The 26,832-nt window shown below is 40.7% G+C and overlaps 1 protein-coding gene across 5 annotated transcripts in view; it reads left to right on the forward strand.

Annotated features, from left to right (window-relative positions):
* The window catches only part of fgd4a (FYVE, RhoGEF and PH domain containing 4a), a 106,641-nt gene that overhangs the window by 33,257 nt on the left and 46,552 nt on the right, over positions 1-26,832 (forward strand). Inside the window, exon 1 of one of the 5 annotated variants that reach the window (XM_029634668.2) lies at positions 22,795-22,990. The exons of the other annotated variants lie outside the window; for them this stretch is intronic. Coding sequence (XP_029490528.1) covers positions 22,924-22,990 — 67 coding nt within the window. The 5' untranslated portion in view covers positions 22,795-22,923. Of the gene's footprint in view, positions 1-22,794; positions 22,991-26,832 lie in introns of those variants that run through there. 5 annotated transcript variants of the gene reach the window in all.

The raw sequence follows: 26,832 nt of genomic DNA on the forward strand, positions 1-26,832 counted from the left end.
ATTAGTAGCCTACCAAACTTGCTAACTGCCTGGTACTCAGCACTCTATTGTCCCTCTTATTTTTAATTAAAAAAAATAAAAATAAAATAATTTAACTAGGCAAGTCAGTTAAGAACAGATTCTTATTTTCAATGACGGCCAAGGAAAGTGGGTTAATTGCCTGTTCAGGGGCAGAACGACAGATTTGTACCTTGTCAGCTCGAGGATTTGAACTGGCAACCTTTTGGTTACTAGTCCAACGCTCTAACCACTAGGCTACCCTGTCACCCCAATCACTTATCTCTCTGACATCAATGCAAATGTAATCGAAAATGTAATCAAATACTTCATGAGAGCCCATGAGCTCATGTTGCACAACATTTCTATAGGCTATGCAATTGTGTGAGAAAACAGTGGTGGCCTCTATTAAAAAGTGGAGGACCCCATCACCTTTCTATAGGCTAGGCCTACTATATTTATTCCTCAACATTCTTAATATTAAGCACATTGCTTCTCTTTACGACAATTGCTTCTCTTTACGAAAGCGTCTTCCATTTGCTATTTAAAGTGCATAGATGACATGTATTTTTACACTACCCCTGTTTTGAGACAGGCATAATGATAATGGTCCATATTCTAAATGTCATCCATATATGATTTAGTATACATAAAGACTGAGATGAAATCAAGAACAGTCTGATGGGTGACAATATTAGCCTACCACTTGTGTATTATATATTATCACTTGTGAATGATGCCCAGAGTAAGGCAAGAAACAATGGCAGTTTTTTGCTACTTTTTCTAATCATAGTCACACACCTTATGTAGCCAAGCCCATAGGTCTATATGTTTTGATAAGGTTTGTATCACAACTAAAGTGGCCAAATAACTTCTTAAAATGAAGCACATAATCCGCTTTACAACGGGTGTAGAGCCTAACTGCTATACATACATAAGCAGAGCGTGAGTTTCAAGTTTGGGGAAGATCATTTTCACCATAAAAATGCACCTTTATCATAAAAGCATTACATGCATAATCACATTTGTGGTCACTTTTGATAATGGTGTTTTCCCGCAAATGGAACATTCACGCTTATAGCCTACTGCTGCATGTGCATTGCTGCGCTTATAATATGAAGAAATAGGCTAATAGTTTATCAACATTTAAAGCTAAACGTTCTCATCTGTTGCGTCAGCCACATTGCGTAAAACAGGTTTTTTGATGCTGGTGGTTGTATTATTTTAGGATCTATCGCATCCCACAACTGTCCCAGACTATGTTTGGAAAATGTATTTCTCACACCGAATAGAATAGGTCAACTTTTACACTATGGGGGATGTAGATTGGCATAGGCTAGTACTTTTGCTGTTCGTTAGGCCTACTCATCTTGTTGGCTGGCGAAAAGTAAATGTGGACAGTTCTTCCAATAACTTCAATATGCACCCCGGAATTGGATAAGAACGTGTCTGTCTTCACTTGTAGCCTTTGAAAAAGACCCGATCATGTGATTGAGAGCCATGTGAGTGAGGCTTCGGAGCATGCAACACTCAAGGAAAAAGGAGTTATCATTATTATATTCAGCCCAAGGGCACAACGGCCACTGGCCGCAAAAGGCATGGATTTGTTTTTTAACAGTAGCACCAGAGTCATCCGGTTCTTAGGGGGAGGTTGTCATTGACTTCTCTGTGGAGCTTTGTCTTTCACTGTGTCAGGGAGAGTGAGAGAGTGTGTGTGTGAGAGAGAGAGAGAGAGAGTGATGATGATGCTGATGATACTAACGCAATGGCACTCTCCTACATTTCGTGACCGCCACAGCCCTACGTAGGACTCAGGGCTGAAGGCTGGGGGTTCAGGCTGGGAGGGGTGTGGATGTGTGGGGGGAGGGAGGCTTCTGTCACAAAAGGCTGTTGGGGCAGGATGGAGGCCCACCATGACCAGAAATGAGATTACATGGAGAGAGCAGCACATCAAAAGTGAAGCAGAGAGTGCTAAGTGCTAAGATCTTCATCAGACAACACAATGAATGAAAACTAAGCTCAGACACGTACATACACACAGGGAGGGACACACACACACATACACTAGACAGCACTGTCTCATATTCAATGCCCCTGCGAGTATTTTGTTTTAGTGTTTTCATTCGGTGTGTGTGTGTGTGTGTGTGTGTGTGTGTGTGTGTGTGTGTGTGCCGTTTGCCCCAGCATGCTGTCTCAGCAGTGCTTGTCAGGGGTTCAGCAGTGTTAAGTTTGATCCCCACCTCTTCTCTCTTTCTCATGTTCACACTTTTTATCCCCGTCTGATCCTTTTTAACTGTACTGCTAGAATGCGCCGCCAGAATGCACAGTCAGTGCCTCCATTAACAGTAACACCAGAGTCATCCGGTTCTTAGGGGGAGGTTGTCATTGACTTCTCTGTGGAGCTTTGTCTTTCACTGTGTCAGAGAGAGTGTGAGAGAGATGATGCTGATGAATCTGACACTATGGCACTCTCATACGCTCTTAGAAGAAAAGGTGCTATCTAGAACCTAAAATGGTTGATTAGGCTGTCCCCATAGGATAACCCTTTGAAGAATCATTTTGGTTCCAGGGAGAACCCTTTCCACAGAGGGTTTTCCATTAACCCAAAAGGGTTCTACCTGAAACCAAAAAAGGTGTTGTACCTGGAACCAAAAAAGTTATCCTATGGGGTCAGCCGAAGAACCTTTTTTTCTAAGAGAGTAGGAAGTGCCCAATCAAACTTAGTTAGCTGAGTGGCTCGGATCAATGAGAATATTATTCTGTAATTTATTTATTTAGAAAAGATTTCAGTTGGCTTTCAGTTGTATAAGGGAACAAGACAGCTATCATGAGAGTAAATATATAAGTGTGAAAGAGGAACTTCCGATGTGGTGAAAAGGTTGCACATCATAAAAAGTCAACCATATTCTAGCTCTGTGTTAAAAAATCTATTTTTAAAAATCGAAATACAATTGTATTTGTCTCATGTGCCTAATGCCGTGAAATGCTTACTTATGAGCCCTTAACCAACAATGCAGTTTTTAAAAGGTAAGAACATTTTAATTAAATAAGAATAATGGGGCTATATACAAGGGGTACCAGTACTGAGTCAATGTGCAGGGGTACTGGTTAGTCGAGGTAATTGAGGTAATATGTACATATTGGTCAGTGGAGGCTCCTCGGAGGAGGAAGGGGAGGCCCATCCTCCTCAGTGAATTTCAGAAGGGAAAAAGTATAAAACTATACTAAATATTTTCACGTCACCACCAAATAATGGATTAAAACACACTGTTTTGCAATGATAGTCTATAGTAGCCTCAACAGTACTCTGTAGGGTAGCACTATGGTGTAGCCGGAGGACAGCTAGCTTCTGTCCTCCTCTGGGTGCATTGACTTCAATACAAACCTAGGAGGCTTATGGTTCTCACCCCCTTCCATAGACTTACACAGAAATTATGACAACTTATGACAACTTGATAGGTCTTCCAACCTATCAGAGCTCTTGCAGCATGAACTGACATGTTGTCCACCCAATCAAAGGATCATAGAATGAATCTAGTAGTGAAAGCATAAGCTACAGCTAGCAAGCACTGCGGTGCATACAATTTGGTGAATAGTTGACTCAAAGAGAGAGAAAGACAGTAGTTTTGAATAAATTAATTTCTTCCAAAATTAAGGAGAGGCAAGAGAGCGAGAGCAATTTGTTTTCACATTTACATTCATTTACTTAGCTAACATCAAATGTAGTTTAGCCTACTCAAACCACCAGCTAAAACAGAGAGGGATGCTATATTAGCTAGCTGGCTATGGCTATCCAACACTGGAACTCTTCCAAGTCAAGGTAAGCTTTTGGTTGTAATCATTTATTGCCACCGGGGCCCGGCGGTGTATCTGCTAAATTGCTTGCTGTTGACTGTACACTGTACTGCATGACTGTAGTGGGTTTACTAACGAGTTAGTTATAGAAGCTATGTTGACTATAAACTGACAATGATGTAGGCTGTGTATAGCGGTTAGCGGTTAGCGGTCATGATATGAAGGTTTTGTTTGGAAAGTTGTTTTGCCTGGTCCGACAGCTGATGTGTAGTGCACTGAAGTCCAGGGAAAAGGTGAGAGGAGGAGAGAGCATAGATACTGTAGATGTGAGAAGGAATGATATATACAACGAGCGGTTTATATGTGGCTACTATTAAAGTGAACTGTGTTTGCATGTGTTCAGCAGTGTATTCATTGCACCGATTCTGTCAAAAAACGTTTCTTAAACTAAAGCAAACGGAATGAAACGGGGATAAGCATACCTGAATTTCTCCAATAGAAATGCTTGTTTGCATCTGTTGGACTAATGATTACACCATAGATCAGCTAGATGCAGGCGAGAGTGTGCAAGGCGGTATTGAATGTGTCACTGTCTGTCACCTTGATTACTCAAAATTCTCTCGACCTGTACACCTACGTTAATAAACTTTCATTAATAGGCTAGGTTGTAGCAACCTCATGATGGGTATATGGTAATTAGAGTATCTTATAGTAGCCTAAACTTATCGATGTTACATTGAGTTGGGTGAGTGGAATATGAATAACAATCATCCAATAATATGCTGTAATAGAAATAAGGACCTTTTCATGAAAAAATTACCCTCCTCACTCATCTTAAACGGCACTGACCGCCACTGGTGTAGGTAGGGGTAAAGTGACCATGCGTGTGTGCGTGTGTGTGTGTGTGTGTGGGTGTGTGCGTGTTTGCACGTGTGGCGTCAATATGCGTGTGTGTGTGTGTTTGCACGTGTGGCGTCAATATGCATGTGTGTGTGTGTTTTGTGTGTCCGTGTGTGTGTGTGTTGGAGTGTCAGTGTAGTATGTGTGAGTGTGTGGTTAGAGTCCAGTGAGTAAACATCGAGCCTGTGCAAGAGAGTCAATGCAAAAATAATAATAAAATAAGGGGGTCAATGTAAATAGTCCTGGTAGCCATTTGATTAACTGCTCAGCGGTCTTATGGCTTGGGGTTAGAAGCTGTTCAGGAGCCTTTTAGTCCCAGACTTGGCGCTCCAGTACCGCTTTCCGTTCGATAGTGAACAGTCTATGACTTGGGTGGCTGGAGTCTTTTACCATTTTTAGGGCCTTCCTCTGACACCGCCTGGATGGCAGGAAGCTTGGCCCCAGTGATGTACTCATCCGTTTATGAGTGATCAGCACATAATATGGAATTCTCTCTTTCTATCCCCCCCCCCCCCTTCTCTCATTAGCAACCTACCCTCTAGGCCTGCTTCAAGGGTTTCTGTAGATTTCTGGAACTTTCTGTGCCTGCATTCTTCCATCAGAGAGAGGATTGCTATAGGGTTTAATGCCTCCAGTCATTCATGTTGAAATCAATCATTTCACTAGTCACTCATGCTCTCAAACATATTTTATTATGTTCATCCATTCACCTGTATTCACTGGAGATCCATCTGTCAATGTCAGCCACACTTCATGTGTGCGTGTGTGTGTGTGTGTGTGTGTGTGTGTGTGTGTGTGAAAGAGATAGAGGTCTCTATTTTAACAAACCAAATGCAATAGTAAATCTAAGAGCTGGTGGTAGCACTCTAGGTCCAAGGGTGTGTCAGAAATATTGTAGCTATTTTCACAGTCATAATTATGACCATAATAGCTGTCGGTGACGTGGAAGGGCTGGGTTTTGATGAATAAACAAGTTGTAGGTGTGACGAGGGCTTGGCCCCTCCCTGGCCAACCAAAGCATTCCGTGGCTTAATATTGCATGTGTTTGTCTCAAGTTCTATAGGTTATTGACGCTCTTTGCGTTGTTATCATTTCCAATTCTGCTGGGGGCATTAAATATTCTTGTCTTGGTCCATTGTGGATTGAGACTACAGTTTATTAAATAGCGTAGGCAACAATAACGAGTAATAGCAACAGTAAAATATTGTCTATTTTTTAAATGTTGGCAGTCAACATTGTCAATATTGAATTGTATGTATGAGGCACGTTCTCAATAAGCAAAATATAAACTATGCCTACCATTGATATTGCATTATAGGACTGAATCATTTAAATAAGTTTGGAGGAGCGCGTTTTTGGTAACCGGATGAGAGGCGCTCTTTGGAGATGGATATTGGATACATGAACAAGCTAAATACTTGAACAAGGCATATACAGTGCCTTGCGGAAGTATTCGGCCCCCTTGAACTTTGCGACCTTTTGCCACATTTCAGGCTTCAAACATAAAGATATAAAACTGTATTTTTTTGTGAAGAATCAACAACAAGTGGGACACAATCATGAAGTGGAACGACATTTATTGGATATTTCAAACTTTTTTAACAAATCAAAAACTGAAAAATTGGGCGTGCAAAATTATTCAGCCCCTTTACTTTCAGTGCAGCAAACTCTCTCCAGAAGTTCAGTGAGGATCTCTGAATGATCCAATGTTGACCTAAATGACTAATGATGATAAATACAATCCACCTGTGTGTAATCAAGTCTCCGTATAAATGCACCTGCACTGTGATAGTCTCAGAGGTCCGTTAAAAGCGCAGAGAGCATCATGAAGAACAAGGAACACACCAGGCAGGTCTGAGATACTGTTGTGAAGAAGTTTAAAGCCGGATTTGGATACAAAAAGATTTCCCAAGCTTTAAACATCCCAAGGAGCACTGTGCAAGTGATAATATTGAAATGGAAGGAGTATCAGACCACTGCAAATCTACCAAGACCTGGCCGTCCCTCTAAACTTTCAGCTCATACAAGGAGAAGACTGATCAGAGATGCAGCCAAGGGGCCCATGATCACTCTGGATGAACTGCAGAGATCTACAGCTGAGGTGGGAGACTCTGTCCATAGGACAACAATCAGTCGTATATTGCAGAAATCTGGCCTTTATGGAAGAGTGGCAAGAAGAAAGCCATTTCTTAAAGATATCCATAAAAAGTGTCGTTTAAAGTTTGCCACAAGCCACCTGGGAGACACACCAAACATGTGGAAGAAGGTGCTCTGGTCAGATGAAACCAAAATTGAACTTTTTGGCAACAATGCAAAATGTTATGTTTGGCGTAAAAGCAACACAGCTCATCACCCTGAACACACCATCCCCACTGTCAAACATGGTGGTGGCAGCATCATGGTTTGGGCCTGCTTTTCTTCAGCAGGGACAGGGAAGATGGTTAAAATTGATGGGAAGATGGATGGAGCCAAATACAGGACCATTCTGGAAGAAAACCTGATGGTCTGCAAAAGACCTGAGACTGGGACGGAGATTTGTCTTCCAACAAGACAATGATCCAAAACATAAAGCAAAATCTACAATGGAATGGTTCAAAAATAAACATATCCAGGTGTTAGAATGGCCAAGTCAAAGTCCAGACCTGAATCCAATCGAGAATCTGTGGAAAGAACTGAAAACTGCTGTTCACAAATGCTCTCCATCCAACCTCACTGAGCTCGAGCTGTTTTGCAAGGAGGAATGGGAAAAAATGTCAGTCTCTCGATGTGCAAAACTGATAGAGACATACCCCAAGCAACTTACAGCTGTAATCGCAGCAAAAGGTGGCGCTACAAAGTATTAACTTAAGGGGGCTGAATAATTTTGCACGCCCAATTTTTCAGTTTTTGATTTGTTAAAAAAGTTTGAAATATCCAATAAATATCGTTCCACTTCATGATTGTGTCCCACTTGTTGTTGATTCTTCACAAAAAATACAGTTTTATATCTTTATGTTTGAAGCCTGAAATGTGGCAAAAAGTCGCAAAGTTCAAGGGGGCCGAATACTTTCGCAAGGCACTGTATGTGCATATTTTAGAATGTGCAGGGTATTTTCAATTCAAGACACTCTGACGAATATACCATTTAAACATTTTATGGATAGGCTACTTTACAAGGCCAGGATAAAAAAGACACAACGCATTGCTGTTGAACCAGCCTTAGTAGCCTAGACCTAGCGTAAGGGTAGCCTATGGAAGGCTTGATACACTCTTGGAAAAAAAGTTATTTAGGGTTCTATATAGAACCTTTTGTAGACTAAAGAACCTTTACTAAAAAAGGTTCTATATACAATGAGTATACCAAACATTAGGAAAACCATCCTAATATTGAGTTGCCATCACAACAGCCTCCATTCGGCAGGGCATGGACTCTACAAGGTTCCACAGAGATGCTGACCAATATTGACTCCAATGCTTCCCAACATTGTGTCAAGTTGGCTAGATATCCTTTGGGCGGTGGATCATTCTTGATACACATGGGAAACTGTTGAGCGTGAAAAACCCAGCAGCATTGCAATTCTTGACACAAACTGGTGCGCCCGGCACCTACTACCTTACCTCATTCAAAGGCACTTTTTGTCTTGCTCATTCACCCTCTGAATAGCACACAGACACAATGCTTGTCTCAAGGCTTAAACATCCTTCTTTAATCTGTCTCCTCCCCTTCATCTACACTGATTTGAAGTGGATTTAACAAGTGACATCAATAAGGGATCATAGCTTTCACCTGGATTCACCTGGTCAGTCTAAGTCAGGGAAATAGCAGGTGTTGTTAATGTTTTGTTTACTCAGTTTATATACTGAGTGAGGGCAAATAACCTTGAGGTTCTATCCATACCCCAGAGTGTAATGGGGATTTTAGAAAACGACAGATAACAAAAGTGATCAAACTCTAAAATGACAGCTATTTAGCTCCCTTTTCATTTGTTTTCGCTGTTTTTCATTGACATTTATATCCATATTAATGATGCTGCTGCATGATTTCGCTTGGTCAGAAAAATGGCTAGCTGACGTCCAACACAGTTAGCTCTCTGTGCTAGGGGGAGATGGAATTCATATTTTGCAACATTGTTGCTGAGGTTTGAGTGGCAAAGAGCAAGGTTCATACAAACCTATGCTGTTGTAAACTAAATGCTAGCTAGATGCAAGAGGAAGTAATGTGTTTAATAAAAGCATATAAAAGGGCTTCTATATAGAACCTTTTGGTCAATTCAAAATGTAACTGCCATTCCGATTTAAAAAGAAGCAGCTACCATTCCAGCATGACCACGCAAGAGGATGATGGTTGAACCAACTTGCAAGTAGCCTACCAATAAGCACATTCTTCTTCAATGTATTAAGGTAAGCAAAGTTGATTATGTTAATTCAAATATATGAAGCCAAAGTCATAGGATAAACTACACTCTGAGAAAAAAAGAACCTAAAAGAGTTATTCGGCTGTCCCCATAGGAGAAACCTTTGATGAACTATTTCTGGTTCAAGGTAGAACCTTTTTGGTTCTAGGTAGAACTCTTTTGGTCTCCAGTTAGAACCCTTTCTACAGGGGGTTCTACATCAAACCCAATAGGGTTCTAACTGGAACCAAAAAAGGGTTCTACCTGGAACCAAAAAAGGGTTATCCTATGGGGACAGCCTAAGAAACCTTTTTGACCCCTTTTTACTGAGTGTTTAAGTTGAAACATTATTAGAATTTGTGCACGTTTGTAAGCTAAGGTTAGCTAGCTAACCAGAAAAGGCTACTTTAATTCGTCACTTTACAAGCTAGCCAACTAACTCTTTCAAATAAACATTATTTGTTATTATGGGATATGCCAAATAAAGCTACATACCCAGCCTAGTAATTAGATAATTGTTACTTTTATTTCAGTATTTCAGTAAGAATCAATTCAGTAAGAGGGACGATGTTTCATGAAGCCATTAGAAGACTGTTGCTGATTAAGAGGAGGTACAGTTGAAATCGGAAGTTTACATACACTTAGGTTGGAGTCATTAAACCTCGTTTTTCAACCACTCCACAAATGTCTTGTTAACAAACTATTGTTTTGGCAAGTCGGTTAGGACATCTACTTTGTGCATGACACAAGTCATTGTTCCAACAATTGTTTACAGATGTTTTTACTTATAATTCACTGTATCACAATTCCAGTGAGTCAGAAGTTTACAGACATTAAGTTGACTGTGCCTTTAAACAGCTTGGAAAATTCCAGAAAATTATGTCATGGCTTTAGAAGCTTCTGACTAATTCACATACTTTGAGTCAATTGGAGGTGTAGCTGTGGATGTATTTCAATGCCTACCTTCAAACTCGGTGCCTCTTTGCTTGACACCATGGAAAAATCAAAAGAAATCAGCCAAGACTTCAGAAAATAAATTGTAGACCTCCACAAGTCTGGTTCATCATTGGGAGCAATTTCCAAACCCCTGAAGGTACCACGTTCATCTGTACAAACAATAGTACGCAAGTATAAACACCATGGGACCACGCAGCCGTCATACCGCTCAGGAAGGAGACAAGTTCTGTTTCCTAGAGATGAACGTACTTTGGGGCGAAAAGTGCAAATCAATCCCAGAACAACAGCAAAGGACCTTGTGAAGATGCTGGAGGAAACGGGTACAAAAGTATCTATATTCACAGTAAAACGAGTCCTATATCGACATAACCTGAAAGGCCGCTCAGCAAGGAAGAAGCCACTGCTCCAAAACAGAAATAAAAAAGCAAGACTACGGTTTGCAACTGCACATGGGGACAAAGATCGTACTTTTTGGAGAAATGTCCTCTGGTCTGATGAAACAAATATAGAACTGTTTGGCCATAATGACCATTGTTATGTTTGGAGGAGAAAGGGGAAGGCTTGCAAGCCGAAGAACACCATCACAACCGTGAAGCATGAGGTTGGCCGCATCATGTTGTGGGGGTGCTTTGCTGCAGGAGGGACTGGTGCACTTCACAAAATATATGACATCATGAGGGAGGAAAATTATATGTATATATTGAAGCAACATCTCAAGACATCAGTCAGGAATTTAAAGCTTGGTCGCAAATGGGTCTTCCAAATGGACAATGACTCCAAGCATACTTCCAAAGTTGTGGCAAAATGGCTTAAGGACAACAAAGTCAAGGTATTGGAGTGGCCATCACAAAGCCCTGACCTCAATCCAATAGAAGAGTTGTGGTCAGAACTGAAAAAGTGTGTGCGAGTAAGGAGGCCTACAAACCTGACTCAGTTAAACCAGCTCTGTCAGGAGGAATGGGCCAAAATTCCCCCAACTTATTGTGGGAAGCTTATGGAAGGCTACCCGAAATGTTTGACCAAAATTAAACAATTTAAAGGCAATGCTACCAAATACCAATTTAGTGTATGTAAACTTCTGACTCACTGGGAATGTGATGAAAGAAATAAAAGCTGAAATAAATCATTCTCTCTACTATTATTCTGACATTTCACATTCTTAAAATAAAGTGGTGATCCTAACTGACCTAAAACAGGGAATATTTACTAGGATTAAATGTCAAGAATTGTGAAAAACTGAGTTTAAATGTATTTGGCTAAGGTGTATGTAAACTTCCGACTTCCAACTGTATGTATAAATTATGTATAATAAATTATGTATAATAAGTCTTGTTTATTCAATAGCCTTAATCAGTATCTATATTGTTCTCAGTCTGGCAGTAACCCAGAACTATCAGAGGCAGAGGATCTCTCTTTCAGCTGCTGTTGGCAACAGCTGGAAGTAAGTTGTTTTTCTTGATCATAACAATGATATGTCTGCATAGCATTTTGTCTTCATTAACTCATGCTAATTTCTGAAGATGAACTCATGTATTTGCTCCTTTTTCTTCTTGTCTAGAACCAGTCAGGCAACAACCCATACAGTACTGGCTGTAGGTAGTCCAGTGACTTTGTGGCCGAAAGGTAGCCAGTTCAAATCCCGGGCCTGGCGTTAGAAAAACAGGTGGAATTGATCTGACAACTAGAGGGCTGCTGGGTTCACATCCTCAAAATATTCCCCTACCATTGGGCCCTTGACCAAGGCCATTTACTCTTCAACATGTTCTCCATCCAGGGGCACTGCAGCTTGAACCTGTGCTCGTCTCAACTCTGTGTGAGGTCTGCTGTTTTGCGGGGTTAAGAACGGAGCAGAAAACACATTTTTGTTGTTCGTTGCAACTAATGGACAAAGTTTTATTGTATTGTATAGAAGTCAGCCAGAGTTGACATGGGCCATCATTCAAACAAAGAGATGCCTCCCTGGCTACCAGTGCATATATCCAAACTATGTTTGCATAAAATGACAATACATTCAAAAAACTATGCTGGTAATTATTTTGTTCATTATTTCATTGTTTATTAAATTATATTCTTAGCAAAAAAAGATTCCTATTTAATAGTAATAGCCATAATTCATAAAAGGCACCATGCATGTGTAACAGTGTAACTTTAGTCCGTCCCCTCGCCCCTACCCGGGCTCGAACCAGAGACCCTCTGCACACAGATAACACACAACCTCGAAGCACCGCGGTTGTGTGTTGCTCCACAAAAACCACAGCCCTTGCAGAGCAAGGGGAACCACTACTTCAAGGTCTCAGAGCGAGTGACATCACCAATTGAAGCGCTAACGAGCGAGCCATTTCACATCGGTTACCCCCCTTTTGACCTCCTCCTTTTCCACAGCAACCTGTGATCCGGGTCAACAGCATCAATGTAACAGTATAGCTTCCTTCCCACTCCTCGCCCCAACCTGGGCTCGAACCAGGGACCCTCTGCACACATCTACCACAGTCACTCACGGAGCATCGTTACTCATCGCGCCACAAAAGCCACGGTGCTTACAGAGCAAGGGGAACCACTACTTCAGGGTCTCAGAGCGAGTGACGTCACCGGTTGAAACGCTATTAGCGCGCACCACCGCTAACTAGCTAGCCATTTCACATCGGTTACACATGGTTCTATATGGAACCATTTTGGTTCAGTGACAAAGAACCTCTCAGGTTCTGATCAAAGACCCCTATAAAAGGGTTCTATATGAAGTAAGCGATAGAACCATTTTTGGTTCTATAAGGAACCTGTTTTTCTAAGAGTGTACGAAACGGACAACAAGCAATCTTACAATAGGATGGGGTCAGAATAGAAGGGCACAAGGCGAGACCCAAATGCAGACACAGGAGGCAGATGTTTGAGCTCCGATATTTATTATAGCAAGAGGCAGGTCGGGGACAGGCGAGAGTTAATAAACCAGGTCAGAGTCCAAACAGTACCAGGCGATAGGTAGGCTTGAGGTCAGGACATGCAGGGGTTCAGTACTCAGGTCCAAACAGTACAAGGGGATAGGCAGGCTTGAGGTCAGGACAGGCAGGGGTTCAGTACTCAGGTCCAAGTCCAAACAGTACCAGGCGATAGGTAGGCTCGAGGTCAGGACAGGCAGGGGTTCAGTATTCAGGTCCAAGTCTAAACAGTACAAGGGGATAGGCAGGCTCGAGGTCAGAACAGGCAGAGTGGTCAAGCAGGCGGTTTCGGAGTCAGGACAGGCATGGCTCAAAATCAGGAGGGCTAGGAAATAAACAGAGACTGGGGAAAAAGTATCTAGGAAAAACTGCTGGTTGACTTGGCAAAACAAGATGAACTGGCACAGAGAGACAGGAAACACAGGGATAAATACACCCGGGATAATAAGCGACACCTGGGGGGGGTGGAGACAAGCACAAGGACAGGTGAAACAGATCAGGGCATGACACAGAAGCCTAATATAATTCATCACTTCTCTCGTTCCATGGCACTGTGTGCACACGTAAGTCTAATTGTCTTTGCACAAAAAAAATGGCATGTCTATACAAAATACTAGGCTCCTGTCAATTGTATTGTTTCTTATGTACAAAGAAGATTCTCCCAAAAACTCTGCTGTTGATTTGGCATTATAGGAGGACTGAATAGTTTGGAGCACGGGTGGAACTTTGGTTTTAGAAGTAGGGGGGGACGTAATTATTATTATAAATGTTTTTATCCAGTCAGATAAACACACCAAACAACCTACCTGACCGCTCAGAGGCATCCACATGATCCTAATGCACACTATTGCATCTTTTTGTGTCACATCCCAATGATAAAACTGGGGGGAGGCACAAAAAGTTGCGCCCCTGGTTTGGAAGTTTGTGTCTTTGGTAATCGGACAAAGGGGCGCTCTTTGAAAATGGTGATGGACTTGAACAAGCGAAATGCAGGTTTGTGAATAATGAAAAGGCCTCCAAAATAACCATTTAAAACCCCTATATTCATAGTATTATTTTGACTAATGGACTAAATAAAAAGATGTACCTATGTGATGTTGCTAAACCAGCCTTGATGAGGGGAGTAGAGGCTATGCTTGTTTTTTAATTGAACTAAATGGCGGGAAACCAATAGTTTTTTAAATGTTTCTAAATACAAGATTCACCGACACAAGAGGAACATCTCTCCTTCCATGGGTACTGTGCGTCATGGCTCGATAGGCTGTGATTCAGCTCTCAGAATCCATGCCATTACCCACTGCGTTACCGCGAAGACCGTTTTTTTTGTAGGTCTTAAAACTTCCCATTAGTGCAGCATGAAATTGTCATTTATTCACGTGTTTTTAAGGACACCTCAAATATTGCCACCCCAGGGCAAGCATGCTTATATTAGACAGGTGAATTGCTGAAATCTAGCATTATGGCTGGAAAATTCCAGTGCAACGGTTTATACATGACGAAATTGCTTAATAATGTGCGTTTGACACTTGCTCTTCCTTAGCGCCAGCCAAAAATAGAGTCCAGAGAGCGAAAAGGACTGAATAGGCCATTTCAGTTTTCACATAGAAATTAGTTGCATTTGCAAAGTATTTTAAGAAACTGGACAACATATCAAGCTAGTATTCTTATATTCTACACGTATTATCAGATTAACTGTTTGGTACAAATACTTATCAGACTGAAGATACAAATGCTGGTAAACACTCAAATACGTTTAGTTTTTTGTGGTGCACTGGGCCTTTACTAGTCATGTATTAGAGAACCTATATAGATGTTTTCAGAGTGGGCAAAATAAATTATTCTGCATCACCCCCCCCCCCCCCCCCCCCAAACAACTCAGACCATATTATATTTCAAAACTCGAGATTTGATAATGAAATAGATCAGTTGGTATAGCACTTGACAGACACAGTTGAGCATACATTTAAATAATTAGCTTTTTTATTTTACTGGACGGATGGTACCTGCATCTGATGGTCATGGTGCTTTCCGGACAACTGGGAGTTAGGGAACAAAACAAGGTCATATCATGACATCCGTGATCTTCATGTCTGAAACTCAGAGCTCTAGAAAGATGCCAGAGTTTCTGACTTGGAATTCCGAGTTGGAATTCCGAGTCGTTTTTTCAGAGTTCCCAGTTATCATGAACGCATTGAAGTCGGAGAGTTCCGAGTTGTTTTGAACACGGTATTAGTCTCAGTAGAGGGTCCGCATCTCACGGTGCCTGCTCTCTCCTTCTTTTCCTATGGTGAGACCAACCAGAAAGAGTGGACACTGTCTTCCACTTGATGGCAAAATTCAAGTCACACTGGGTCTGTCTTGTGCACAAATGAATGTTGTTCCTATGACCAGAGAAAGTGAAATATTCCTCGATATTAAAGTAGACACGATGAGCTGCTAATCATTTAAAAAATGCACAGCTTTCGATACAGTTGGCCAGGGACACAACTTTCACTGGGGACTGGGGGGGACAGTTTTATCATTGTAATGCAAAACGAGGCAACGGTGTGCTTAAGGACCATGCGGACGCCTCCGCGTGGCCAGGTAGGCCGATTGCAGTGTTTATTCGACTGGATAAAAATAATCATTGAATATGTTCCCCCCAGGTAGATTGTCGGATTCTGGACAGCAGCTACAATGCGAGAGAGTGAAAGAGAGAGTGATATGTGATGGCTGTCTGTCGGTTTTATCACACACACTCAGAGTTCCTATATTGATCCCTTCTCCCAGAGTTCAGAGGGCCTTCATTCCTGTGTGTCTGGTTAAATCTTCATTATTGTCTCTGACTGTCTCACCACTCAATTTCACACCTGAATAGATAATAGCCTGGAGATCTCTCTGATATGGACTCCTTCTGTGTTCTCTCACTCACTCCCTCCCTCCTGCTCTTTCTCTCAATTCAATTAAATGTAAGGGCTTTATTGGCATGGGAAACATATGTTAACATTGCCAAAACAAGTGAAGTAGATAATAAAAGTGAAATAAACAATAAAAATTAACAGTAGACATTACAAAAGTTCCAAAATAATAAAGACATTTGAAATCTCATTTTATGTGCAAATAGTTATAGTAGAAAAGGGAAAATAAATCAACATAAATATGGGTTGTGTTTACAATGGTGTTTGTTCTTCACTGGTTGCCCTTTTCTTGTGGAAACAGGTCACAAATCTTGCTGCTGTGATGGCACACTGGTATTTCCCCCAGTAGATATGGGAGTTTATCAAAATTGGCTTTGTTTTCAAATTCTTTGTGGATTTCTGTAATCTGAGGGAAATATGTGTCTCTAATATGGTCATACATTTGGCAGGAGGTTAGGAGGTGCAGCTCAGTTTCCACCTCATTTTGTGGGCAGTGTGCACATAACCTGTCTTCTCTTGAGAGCCAATAGCAAGGCTATTCTCACTGAGTCTATACATAGTAAAAGCTTTCCTTAAGTTTGGATCTGTCACAGTGGTCAGGTTTTCTGCCACTGAGTACTCTCTGTTTAGGACCAAATAGCATTCTAGTTAGCTCTGTTTTTTTGTTCATTCTTTCAAATCAAATTTATTTGTCACATACACATGGTTAGCAGATGTTAATGCGAGTGTAGTGAAATGCTTGTGCTTCTAGTTCCAACTAGTTCCAAGTGTAAAGGGATAAAGAATGCAGTATGTACATCAATATATATGAATAAGTGATGGTACAGAACGGCATAGGCAAGATGCAGTAGATTGTATCGAGTACAGTATATACAGTGGGGCAAAAAATATTTAGTCAGCCACCAATTGTGCAAGTTCTCCCACTTAAAAAGATGAGACAGGCCTGTAATAGTCATCATAGGTACACTTCAACTATGACAGACAAAATGACGGAAAAAAATCCAGAAAATCACATTGTAGGATTTTTTATGAATTTATTTGCAAATTATGGTGGAAAATAAGTATTTGGTCACCTACAAACAAGCAAGATTTCTGGCTCTCACTGTACATTTGCCCCACTGTACATATGAGATGAGTAATGTAGGGTATGTAAACAAAGTGGCATAAATAAATAAATATATTTTTGTTTTCTAATGATTTGGTTGGGTCTAATAGTGTTGCTGCCCTGGGGCTCTGTAGAGTCTGTTTGTGAACAGAGCCTCAGGACCAGATAGCTAAGGTGACTTCTCCAGATTCATCTCTGTAGGTGATAGTTTTGTTATGGAAGGTTTGGGAATCGCTTCCTTTTAGGTGGTTGAAGAATTGAATGGCTCTTTTCTGGATTTTGATAATTAACAGGTGTTTGCCTAATTCTTCTCTGCATGCATTATTTGGTGTTTTACATGGAACACGGAGGATATTTTTGCAGAATTCTGCATGCAGAGTCTCAATTTGCTGTTTGCCCTATTTTGTGAATTCTTGGTTGGTGAGCAAACCACAGACCTCACAACCATTAAGGGCAACGGGTTCAAGTATTTTTAGCCAGATCCTAATTGGTATGTCAAATGTTATGTTCCTTTTGATGGCATAGAAGGCCCTTCTTGCCTTGTCTCTCAGCTCGTTCACAGCTTTGTGGAAGTTACCTGTGGCGCTGATAATTAGACCGAGGTATGTATACTATTTTGTGTGCTCTAGGGCAATGGTGTCTAGATGTATATGTGGCCCTGGTGCACAACCAAGCAAGAAGCAAGTACATTAGTGTCTAGTTTGAGAAACCGACGCCTCACAAGTCCTCAACTGGCAGCTCCATTAAAATGGTAACCGCAAAACACCAGTGTTTCGATCAATTAGTATAGCAGACCCTCATGCCAAATTGAGTCAAAATGTCCACTGTTAATGATAGTGCAGAAGATTTTCCCAAGGCAAACAGGCAAAGTGTCAATACAGGACTAAGATCGCAAAGCATCAATACAGGACTTAGATCAAATCTTACTACACTGGCTCTGCCGCTCGTCAGATGTGGCAGGGCTTGCAAACTATTACAGACTACAAAGGGAAGCACAGCCGAGAGCTGTTCAGTGACACGAGCATACGAGACGAGCTAAATAACTTCTATGCTCGCTTTGAGGCAAGTAACACTGAAACATGCATGAGAGCATCAGCTGTTACGGACAGCTGTGTGATCACGCATTCCGCAGCCCATGTGAGTAAGACCTTTAAACAGGTCAACATTCACAAGGCCGCAGGGCCAAACGGATTACCAGGATGTGTACTCCAAGCATGCGCTGACCAACTGGCAAGTGTCTTCACTGACATTTCAACCTTTTCCAGTCTGAGTCTGTAATACCAACATGTTTCAAGCAGACCAACATAGTCCCTGTGCCCAAAAACAGGTAACCTGCCTATATGACTACCGAACGTAGCACTCACATCTGTAGCCATGAAATGCTTTGAAAGGCTGGTACTGCATATGGCCCAGTACATCACAGGGGCCAAGCTTCCTGCCATCCAGGACCAGGTGGTGTCAGAGGCCCTAAAAATGGTCAAAGACTCCAGCCACCCTAGTCATAGACTGTTCTCTCTGCTACCACATGGCAAGTGGTACCGGAGCGCCAAGTCTAGCTCCAAGAGGCTTCCTAACAGCTTCTACCCCCAAGACTCCTGAACAGATAATCAAATGGCTACCCAGACTATTTGCATTGCCACCATTCTACACTGCTGCTACTCTCTGTTATTATCTATGCATAGTCACTTTAATACTCTACATACATGTACATATTACCTCAATTACCTCGACACCGGTGCCCCTGTACATTGAATTCTGTACCCCCTGTATATAGTCCCGCTATTGTTATTTTACACCTGCTCTTTAATTATTTGTTCATTTTATCTCTTACTTTTTTCAGGTATTTTCTCATAACTGCATTGTTGGTTAAGGGCTTGTGAGTAAGCATTTCACTGTAAGGACTGTTGTATTCGGCGCATGTGACAAATACAATTTGATTTGATTTGAGGTTGCTGTTGAAGCATATCCCACGGTAGTTATTGGGGTTAAATTTGTCTCCACTTTTTGTGGATTGGGGTGATCAGTCCTTGGTTCCAAATATTGGGTAAGATGCCAGAGCTAATGATTATGTTAAAGAGTTTAAGTATAGCAATATTTTATAATTTCATTGAGGATACCATCAACACCACAGGCCTTTTTTGGTTGGAGGGTTTATATTTTGTCCTGTAGTTCATTCAATGTATTTAGAGAATGTAGTGGGTTCTGGTAGTCTTTAATAGTTGAAAAGAGAAGTGGTTTAACAATACATCTCCGTTTTGGATAACTCTGTGGTGTTTGTTTAGTATTTTCTCAGAAGTGGTTAGAGTCTATGGATTCTTCAATTACATTGAGCTGATTTCTGACGTGCTGTTCCATCTTTTCCGTAGTGTATTTCTGTATTGTTTCAGTGATTCACCATAGTGAAAGCGTTGGCTCAGGTTTTCTGGGTCTTTAAGGTTTTGGTTGGATAGGTTTCTCAATTTCTTTCTTATATTTTTGCATTCTTCATCAAACCATTTGTCATTGTTATTCATTTTTTCTCTCTACCTCTCCCTCTTGCTACCTCTCCCTCTCTCTGCCCCTTTGTCTCTTTTTCTCTTTTTGTGATGCTAATCTCTGTAATGTTAAACCAGACACAACTTCTCCCTCTGATGATTTAACAGGAAGTGTTTAGCAGGGGGAGCGTTCAGGTTCACCTCTCCAGGTCGCTGTGTTCCCTAATTAGAGCTGCGTTCAAGACCCTGCAGAGACTGAGTTTGTTGTTGTACCAGACTGTGGTTCGTTGAGTACCTTGTAATGTTAGTGTGTGCGTGACTAAGCCTATCACCACTCTGACAAGACAGAGGGGCTCATCTGTTCCCTATCTCCCCCGACCAGCATGCATACTCTGATTGGAGGGATGTGCCTGGGCATATTAACTATCTGGTCATAACTGTGTTTGTGCAGAGAAGTGATGCAAATGAGGCCTAACTTACAGTTCATTTGCATTTCCTTACTGTGGATGGGCACTGTATTATCTGTCTTATGGTTATGTTTTATCAAGTTAGAGCCGGTTTTAATGGCATTCATGTTTCATTTGAATGGAGGAGAATGACTGCAAGTTCTCCTCTGCGTTGTTGATTCTATCATGTTTATAATGCCATAGTCAACTGTTAGATATGTGCCTGATGATACTAGATCTCATGCCTTTGATCACCTGGCCTGAGAGGTATAGTGTGACACACACACACCAGTGTTGGACAGTGATGTTTAAGATTAGGAGGACAATTATTGTTTTTACAGCATATTGAATGACTGTCATTCATATTCCATTCACCCAGCTCAATGTAACATCGATAGGTTTAGGATACTACATGATACCTGAATTTGCCCTATAGCCATCATGAGGTTGCTACAACCTAGCCTAAAAATGTTCATTTTCATAGCTACCACACACAGCATCATCACTTTGCTCGTTGTATAATTCCTTCTTGCATCAACGCACTCTCCTCCTCTCACCTTTTCCCTTCAGTGCACAACACAACAGCTGCCTGTAACCACATCAACAACCTCTCCAAGCCAACAGTTCATACTAGCCTACATCGTTGTCCATAGCCACGAGAAGTAGGGGTGCTGAGGGTGCTGCAGCATCCCCTGAAAAATCTGAATAAAAAAATATTAATAAAAAAAGTATATATTTTTTTTCAATATAATAAAAAAAAAAAAAAAAGGTAAATAAGTGAAAAGTTAACTAAAAAAATACAATGAAATATGCAGTACCACTCAAAGATTTGGACACACCGACTCATTCCAGGGTTTTCTATCTTTAACATTTTCTACATTGTAGAATAATAATAGTGAAGTCATCAAAACTATGAAATAACACATGGATTAATGTAGTACCCAAAAAAGTGTTAAACAAATCAAAACATATTTGAGATTCTTCAAAGTAGCTACCCTTTGCCTTGATGACAGCTTTGCACACTCTTGACATTCTCTCAACCAGCTTCATGAGGTATTCACCTAGAATGCATTTCAATTAACAGGTGTGCCTTGTTAAAAGTTCATTTGTGGAATTTCTTTCCTTCTTAAAACTTCTTATGGGCAGGTGGAACGGTAGCGTCCCACCTGGCCAACATCCGGTGAAAATGCAGAGCGCGAAATTCAAAAATACCAAATTCAAATATTTAACATTCTTGAAAATATATCTGTTATACGTCAAAATAAAGCTTAAATTCTTGTTAATCCAGCCGCTGTGTCAGATTTCAAGAAGGCTTTACGGCGAAAGCAAACCCTGTGATTATCTGAGGACAGTGCCCCACATACAAACACATGAAAATCATATTTCAACCAGGCAGGTGTGCCACAAAAGTCAGAAATAGCGATATAATTAATGCCTTACCTTTGAAGATCTTCTTCTGTTGGCACTCCAAAATGTCCCAGAAACATCACAAATGGTCCTTTTGTTCGATAATGTCCTTCTTTATGTCCCAAAAATGTCCATTTATTTGGCGCGTTTGATTCAGAAATACACCAGTTTCAACTCGCCCAACAAGCCTACAAAGTATCTAATAAGTTACCTGTAAACTTGGTCCAAACATTTCAAACAATATTTCTAAGGTACCCTAAAATGTAAATAATCGATCAAATTTAAGACTGAATAAACTGTTTATAATACAGGATAAAAACAACGTGAAGCTCGCTCCAGTTCACGCGCACCAAAACAGTAGAATCCACCTGGAGTGACACTTACAATGAATAGGACTACTTCTTTATTTCTCAAAAGAAAAACATAGAACAATTTTTAAAGACTGTTGACATCTAGTGGAAGCCATGGGAACTGCAACCAGGTTCCTATTAATAAGGGAATCCCATAGACACCCATTGGAAAATCCAATGACCTCAATTTTTGTTTTCCCTGGATGGTTTGTCCTCGGGGTTTCGCCCGCCATATCAGTTCTGTTATACTTTAGAGTGTTTTCTATCCAAACCTACCAATTATATGCATATCCTTGCTTCTGGGCCTGAGTAACAGGCAGTTTACTTTGGGCACGCTTTTCATCCGGAGCTGAAAATACTGCCCCTACACGAGAGGTTAATGTGTTTGAGCCAATCCATTGTGTTGTGACAAGGTAGGTTGGGGTGGTATAAAGAAGATAGCCCTATTTGGTAAAAGACCAAGTCCATATTATTTTTAAAAAACAACTCAAACAAGCAAATAGAAACGACAGTCTATCATTACTTTAAGAAATGAAGGTCAGTCAATCCGGAAGATTTCATGAACTTTGAAAGTTTCTTCAAGTGTAGTCGCAAAAACCATCAAGTGCTATGATGAAACTGGCTCTCATGAGGACCGCCACAGGAAAGGAAGACCCAGAGTTACCTCTGCTGCAGAGGATAAGTTCATTAGAGTTACCAGCCTCAGAAATTGCAGCCAAGAGCTCTGATAAGTTGTCCTCTGGAACTCTATGGAATGGGGTGAGAACCATGAGTCTCCTAAGTTTTGTATTGAAGTCAATGCACCCAGAGGAGAATGTAAAATAGCTGTCCTCCGGCTACTCCATGGTGCTACCCTAGAGAGTGCTGTAGAGGCTACTGTAGACTTTCATTGCAAAACAGTGTATTTTAATCAGTTATTTGGTGACATGTATATATTTAGTATAGTTTATCTAAAATTGGTAACTTTTTTAATGTCATTATTTTTCTTTTATGAAATTCTCTGAGTAGGATGGTTCTCCCCTTCCCCCTCTGATGAACCTCCACTGACTCTCACACATGCACACACACACACACACACACACATTAACTGCAGGCCCCTCCCCCACCCGGTGACACCAGCAGCATTCTGGGAACCGGTTGTACAATGACAGACAGAGAGGGTAGAGCATTGAGGGTAAACAACACAAACACATCAACGCAGCAACAACCACCAGATGAGGAAACCTGTGACTAACCTAACTTAATTTGATCTGCTTTTCTGGTCAAACTTGGGCTGTGAGGGATTTGTCATGGAGAGGCAGCGTACTACGGACATGCATGGGAAAACCCAGCCACACTGGAGAGGAGCTTACTCAGGTACTGTTCAGATATTATTGTTGAGTGTTTTCTTTTTAAAACCTCAAACACCCACACATTGTCAAATATATCCAGAAATAGATGCCCTATGTTGTAAACCTGCTGAGGAAGAGTAGTTTTGTGTAGATGGGGTTTTAACTTGTGAGTCTTAAGACAGAATAACGTGTGTACAGTATGCTGGATGTGTTGGCCCCCACAGTACTTAATGGGGGGTCCGTAGTGCATCAGCACAGCACACATTGTACAGTTCTGTAGTAGGGTTTAAGCCTGATGACAAGTGATCTGTTTATCATGTGTAGAATCAGCCGACCCTCTCGCTAGCGATTCTCATGAAACCAGTTTTAACCATGGCAGTGGCAAATTAAGTTAGAAAACCATGTTGCATCTGCAACAACAAACTATCATTATGAAGTTTATGGCACAGTGTCTTACTTTAAATACATTTGACATTTTTGCCCAGATTTTTTTTTAATCCCCAAATTGTCATTGACAAACTGTGTCTGGATTAAATTCTTGGGTCATTTTATACAATTTTACTTAAGAAAAACCAAAGTTATTTGAATACAACCCCTGAATATGTTCCTGTTGTTTGCCCATAAAGCATAACAAATGCTATACTAGTTGAAGTTTACATTGAACTATAATATTTATTACATTAAAGCACAGTGTCTATGGACATGTTTCTCATTACCGCATCATTTTTAGGTCCGTTTCGGTAATGAGAACTTTAATTTCAATATGATAATAAGCATCAGTTATTTAATTAAGCAGATGTTGTCAAGAAATATATCTGTTTTTCAGCAGAGAGCAACCCCGTTACTTAAAGGAGGTGTGTACATTTTGACATGTGTACCTGTTTTAGCACTTACCTATACTGTTGTTTGATATCCCAAGACAGTTTTTGGTCCATATCCCACATATTTAGATACTTTATATGAATATCATGTTATTTTATTTTGCCCACAGGATCCCATTCAATTTAGAAATACATCTGAAATACCTTGGAATGACACATATCCACCTCCTAATACAGGATGTAAAGGTCCTCCCCGGGGAAATACAAACGTTGAAGTCTTTTTTTTAATGTTTAAGTCCACTTTTGACTTTTGAAAGTACATGCACGTAATTGCAGTACTTCTACTAACATAAGGGGTATTTTAGTCAATTCCACTAAGATCAGTGATTTGAGTATTATGCAAGTCATTTGGGATTAACAAATGACACAATAAAATGAAGTATTGGGTTACTGAATCTCGGTACCATTTTTCAATGGCAAACTATGCAACACTCATTACCGAAACATGCATTGTCATCTCTGAAAACTGCTTGTCATTACCACAATATACCAATATTTAGGAAATATTAGGAAAAACGTCATGTTTACTTTGTAATTTTGTCTTAATCTGATAGTGTGCCATTTGTTCTTTTATCCATATATTTGTACATAAAAATAACATGTACACACAAATAACAAGATTCAGAAAAGGATGTGTGAGAAATTACAAAATGCATTTTAATAATTTAATTGTAAACATATTTTCTTTCAGTGTAGTTTACTTCAGGCCTTTTCAATAGGTGAGCAATGTTAAAAAATGATTAGAAATGGATATGTTTATTACTTTTTTGGACTTTGAAAACTGTTACGGTAATGATAATTTTTTTGCTTTGCTTGTTGTGTAAATTGTGGTAAGTTGCATAAAATCTGATGAATAAACATAACAATAATTATGAAATAGATAAATACAGATCCTAATCTTAGTGATCCAAGAGGAATTATTGTGGAAAATGTGTTTCTTTTTAGGCAAAAATGTTTGGTCAAGTGCCAATTTTGTGAGAATCACTGTGGTGTTATAGCACTGCCTGAGGAAAGAGGAGAGGAAAGGAGGAGAGGATGGAGAAATGTTCAGAGGTTATCAATTATGCTTGTCAATGACTCAGCAGCTCTGCTCTGCTTTTTGCTGACTGCGTGTGTTTACTGTTACTAGGCTGTTTTTAAAGAGGCATTTGAAATGTTAACACTGCAGGGACATGATGAGTGTGTGGTACTAGAACTGAATGGAGTGTGTTCACACACACACACACAACCATGGTGGTGGAAGGTGCTCTATATCAAAACTTGTTCTATGTGCCGTATACAACAGGTGTAGTAGACCTTACCGTGAAATGCTTACAAGCCCTTAACCAACAATGCAGTTTTTAGAAAATAGAGCTAAGAAAATATTGACTAAAACAATTACGAGGCTATATACAGGGGGTACCCAGGGGGTACAATGTGTCGTGGTACAGGTTAATCGAGGTAATTTGTACATGTAGGTAGGGGTAAAGTGACATAGATAATAAACAGCAAGTAGCAGCAGTGTAAAAACAAAGGTTTATATCTATATCAGACTGTGTCAGAGGAAGGCCCGTAAAAAAGACTCCAGCCACCCAAGCCATAGAATGTTCACTCTGCTACCGTCCAGTAAACGGTACTGGACCAACAGGCTCCGACACAGCTTCTACCCTCAAGTCATAGGACTGCTAAGTTGTTAATTAAATTGCTCTCATCATATGCTGCACTCTGTTCTTAATTTTACTCTTATTATTAACTATCCTGATGCCTAGTCACTTTCCCCTGCCTTCATGTACATATCTACCTCAAATACCTTCTACCTCTGCACATTGATCTGGTACTGGTACTCTCTGTATTTAGCTCCACATTGATCTGGTACTGGTACTCCCTGTATTTAGCTCCACATTGATCTGGTACTGGTACTCTTTGTATTTAGCTCCACATTGATCTGGTACTGGTACTCTCTGTATTTAGCTCCACATTGATCTGTAACTGGTACTCCCTGTATTTAGCTCCACATTGATCTGGTACTGGTACTCCCTGTATTTAGCTCCACATTGATCTGGTACTCTCTGTATTTAGCTTCACATTGACCTGGTACTGGTACTCTCTGTATTTAGCTCCAAATTGACCTGGTACTGGTACTCTCTGTATTTAGCTCCACATTGATCTGGTACTGGTACTCTCTGTATTTAGCTCCACATTGATCTGCTACTCTCTGTATTTAGCTCCACATTGACCTGGTACTCTCTGTATTTAGCTCCACATTGATCTGGTACTGGTACTCGCTGTATTTAGCTCCACATTGATCTGGTACTCCCTGTATTTAGCTCCACATTGATCTGGTACAGGTACTCTCTGTATTTAGCTCCACATTGATCTGGTACTCTCTGTATTTAGCTCCACATTGATCTGGTACTGGTACTCTGTATTTAGCTCCACATTGATCTGGCACTGGTACTCTCTGTATTTAGCTCCACATTGATCTGGCACTGGTACACTCTGTATTTAGCTCCACATTGATCTGGTACTGGTACTCTCTGTATTTAGCTCCACATTGATCTGGTACTGGTACTCTCTGTATTTAGCTCCACATTGATCTGGTACTGGTACTCTGTATTTAGCTCGACATTGATCTGGTACTGGTACTCTCTGTATTTAGCTCCACATTGATCTGGTACTGGTACTCTCTGTATTTAGCTCCACATTGATCTGGTACTCTCTGTATTTAGCTCCACATTGATCTGGCACTGGTACACTCTGTATTTAGCTCCACATTGATCTGGTACTGGTACTCTCTGTATTTAGCTCCACATTGAGCTGGTACTCTCTGTATTTAGCTCCACATTAATCTGGTACTGGTACTCCCTGTATTTAGCTCCACATTGATCTGGTACTGGTACTCTCTGTATTTAGCTCCACATTGATCTGGTACTGGTACTCTCTGTATTTAGCTCCACATTGATCTGGTACTGGTACTCCCTGTATTTAGCTCCACATTGATCTGGTA

Source organism: Oncorhynchus nerka, linkage group LG25 (genome assembly GCF_034236695.1).
Source record: "Oncorhynchus nerka isolate Pitt River linkage group LG25, Oner_Uvic_2.0, whole genome shotgun sequence".
NCBI classification, from domain to species: Eukaryota; Metazoa; Chordata; class Actinopteri; order Salmoniformes; family Salmonidae; genus Oncorhynchus; species Oncorhynchus nerka.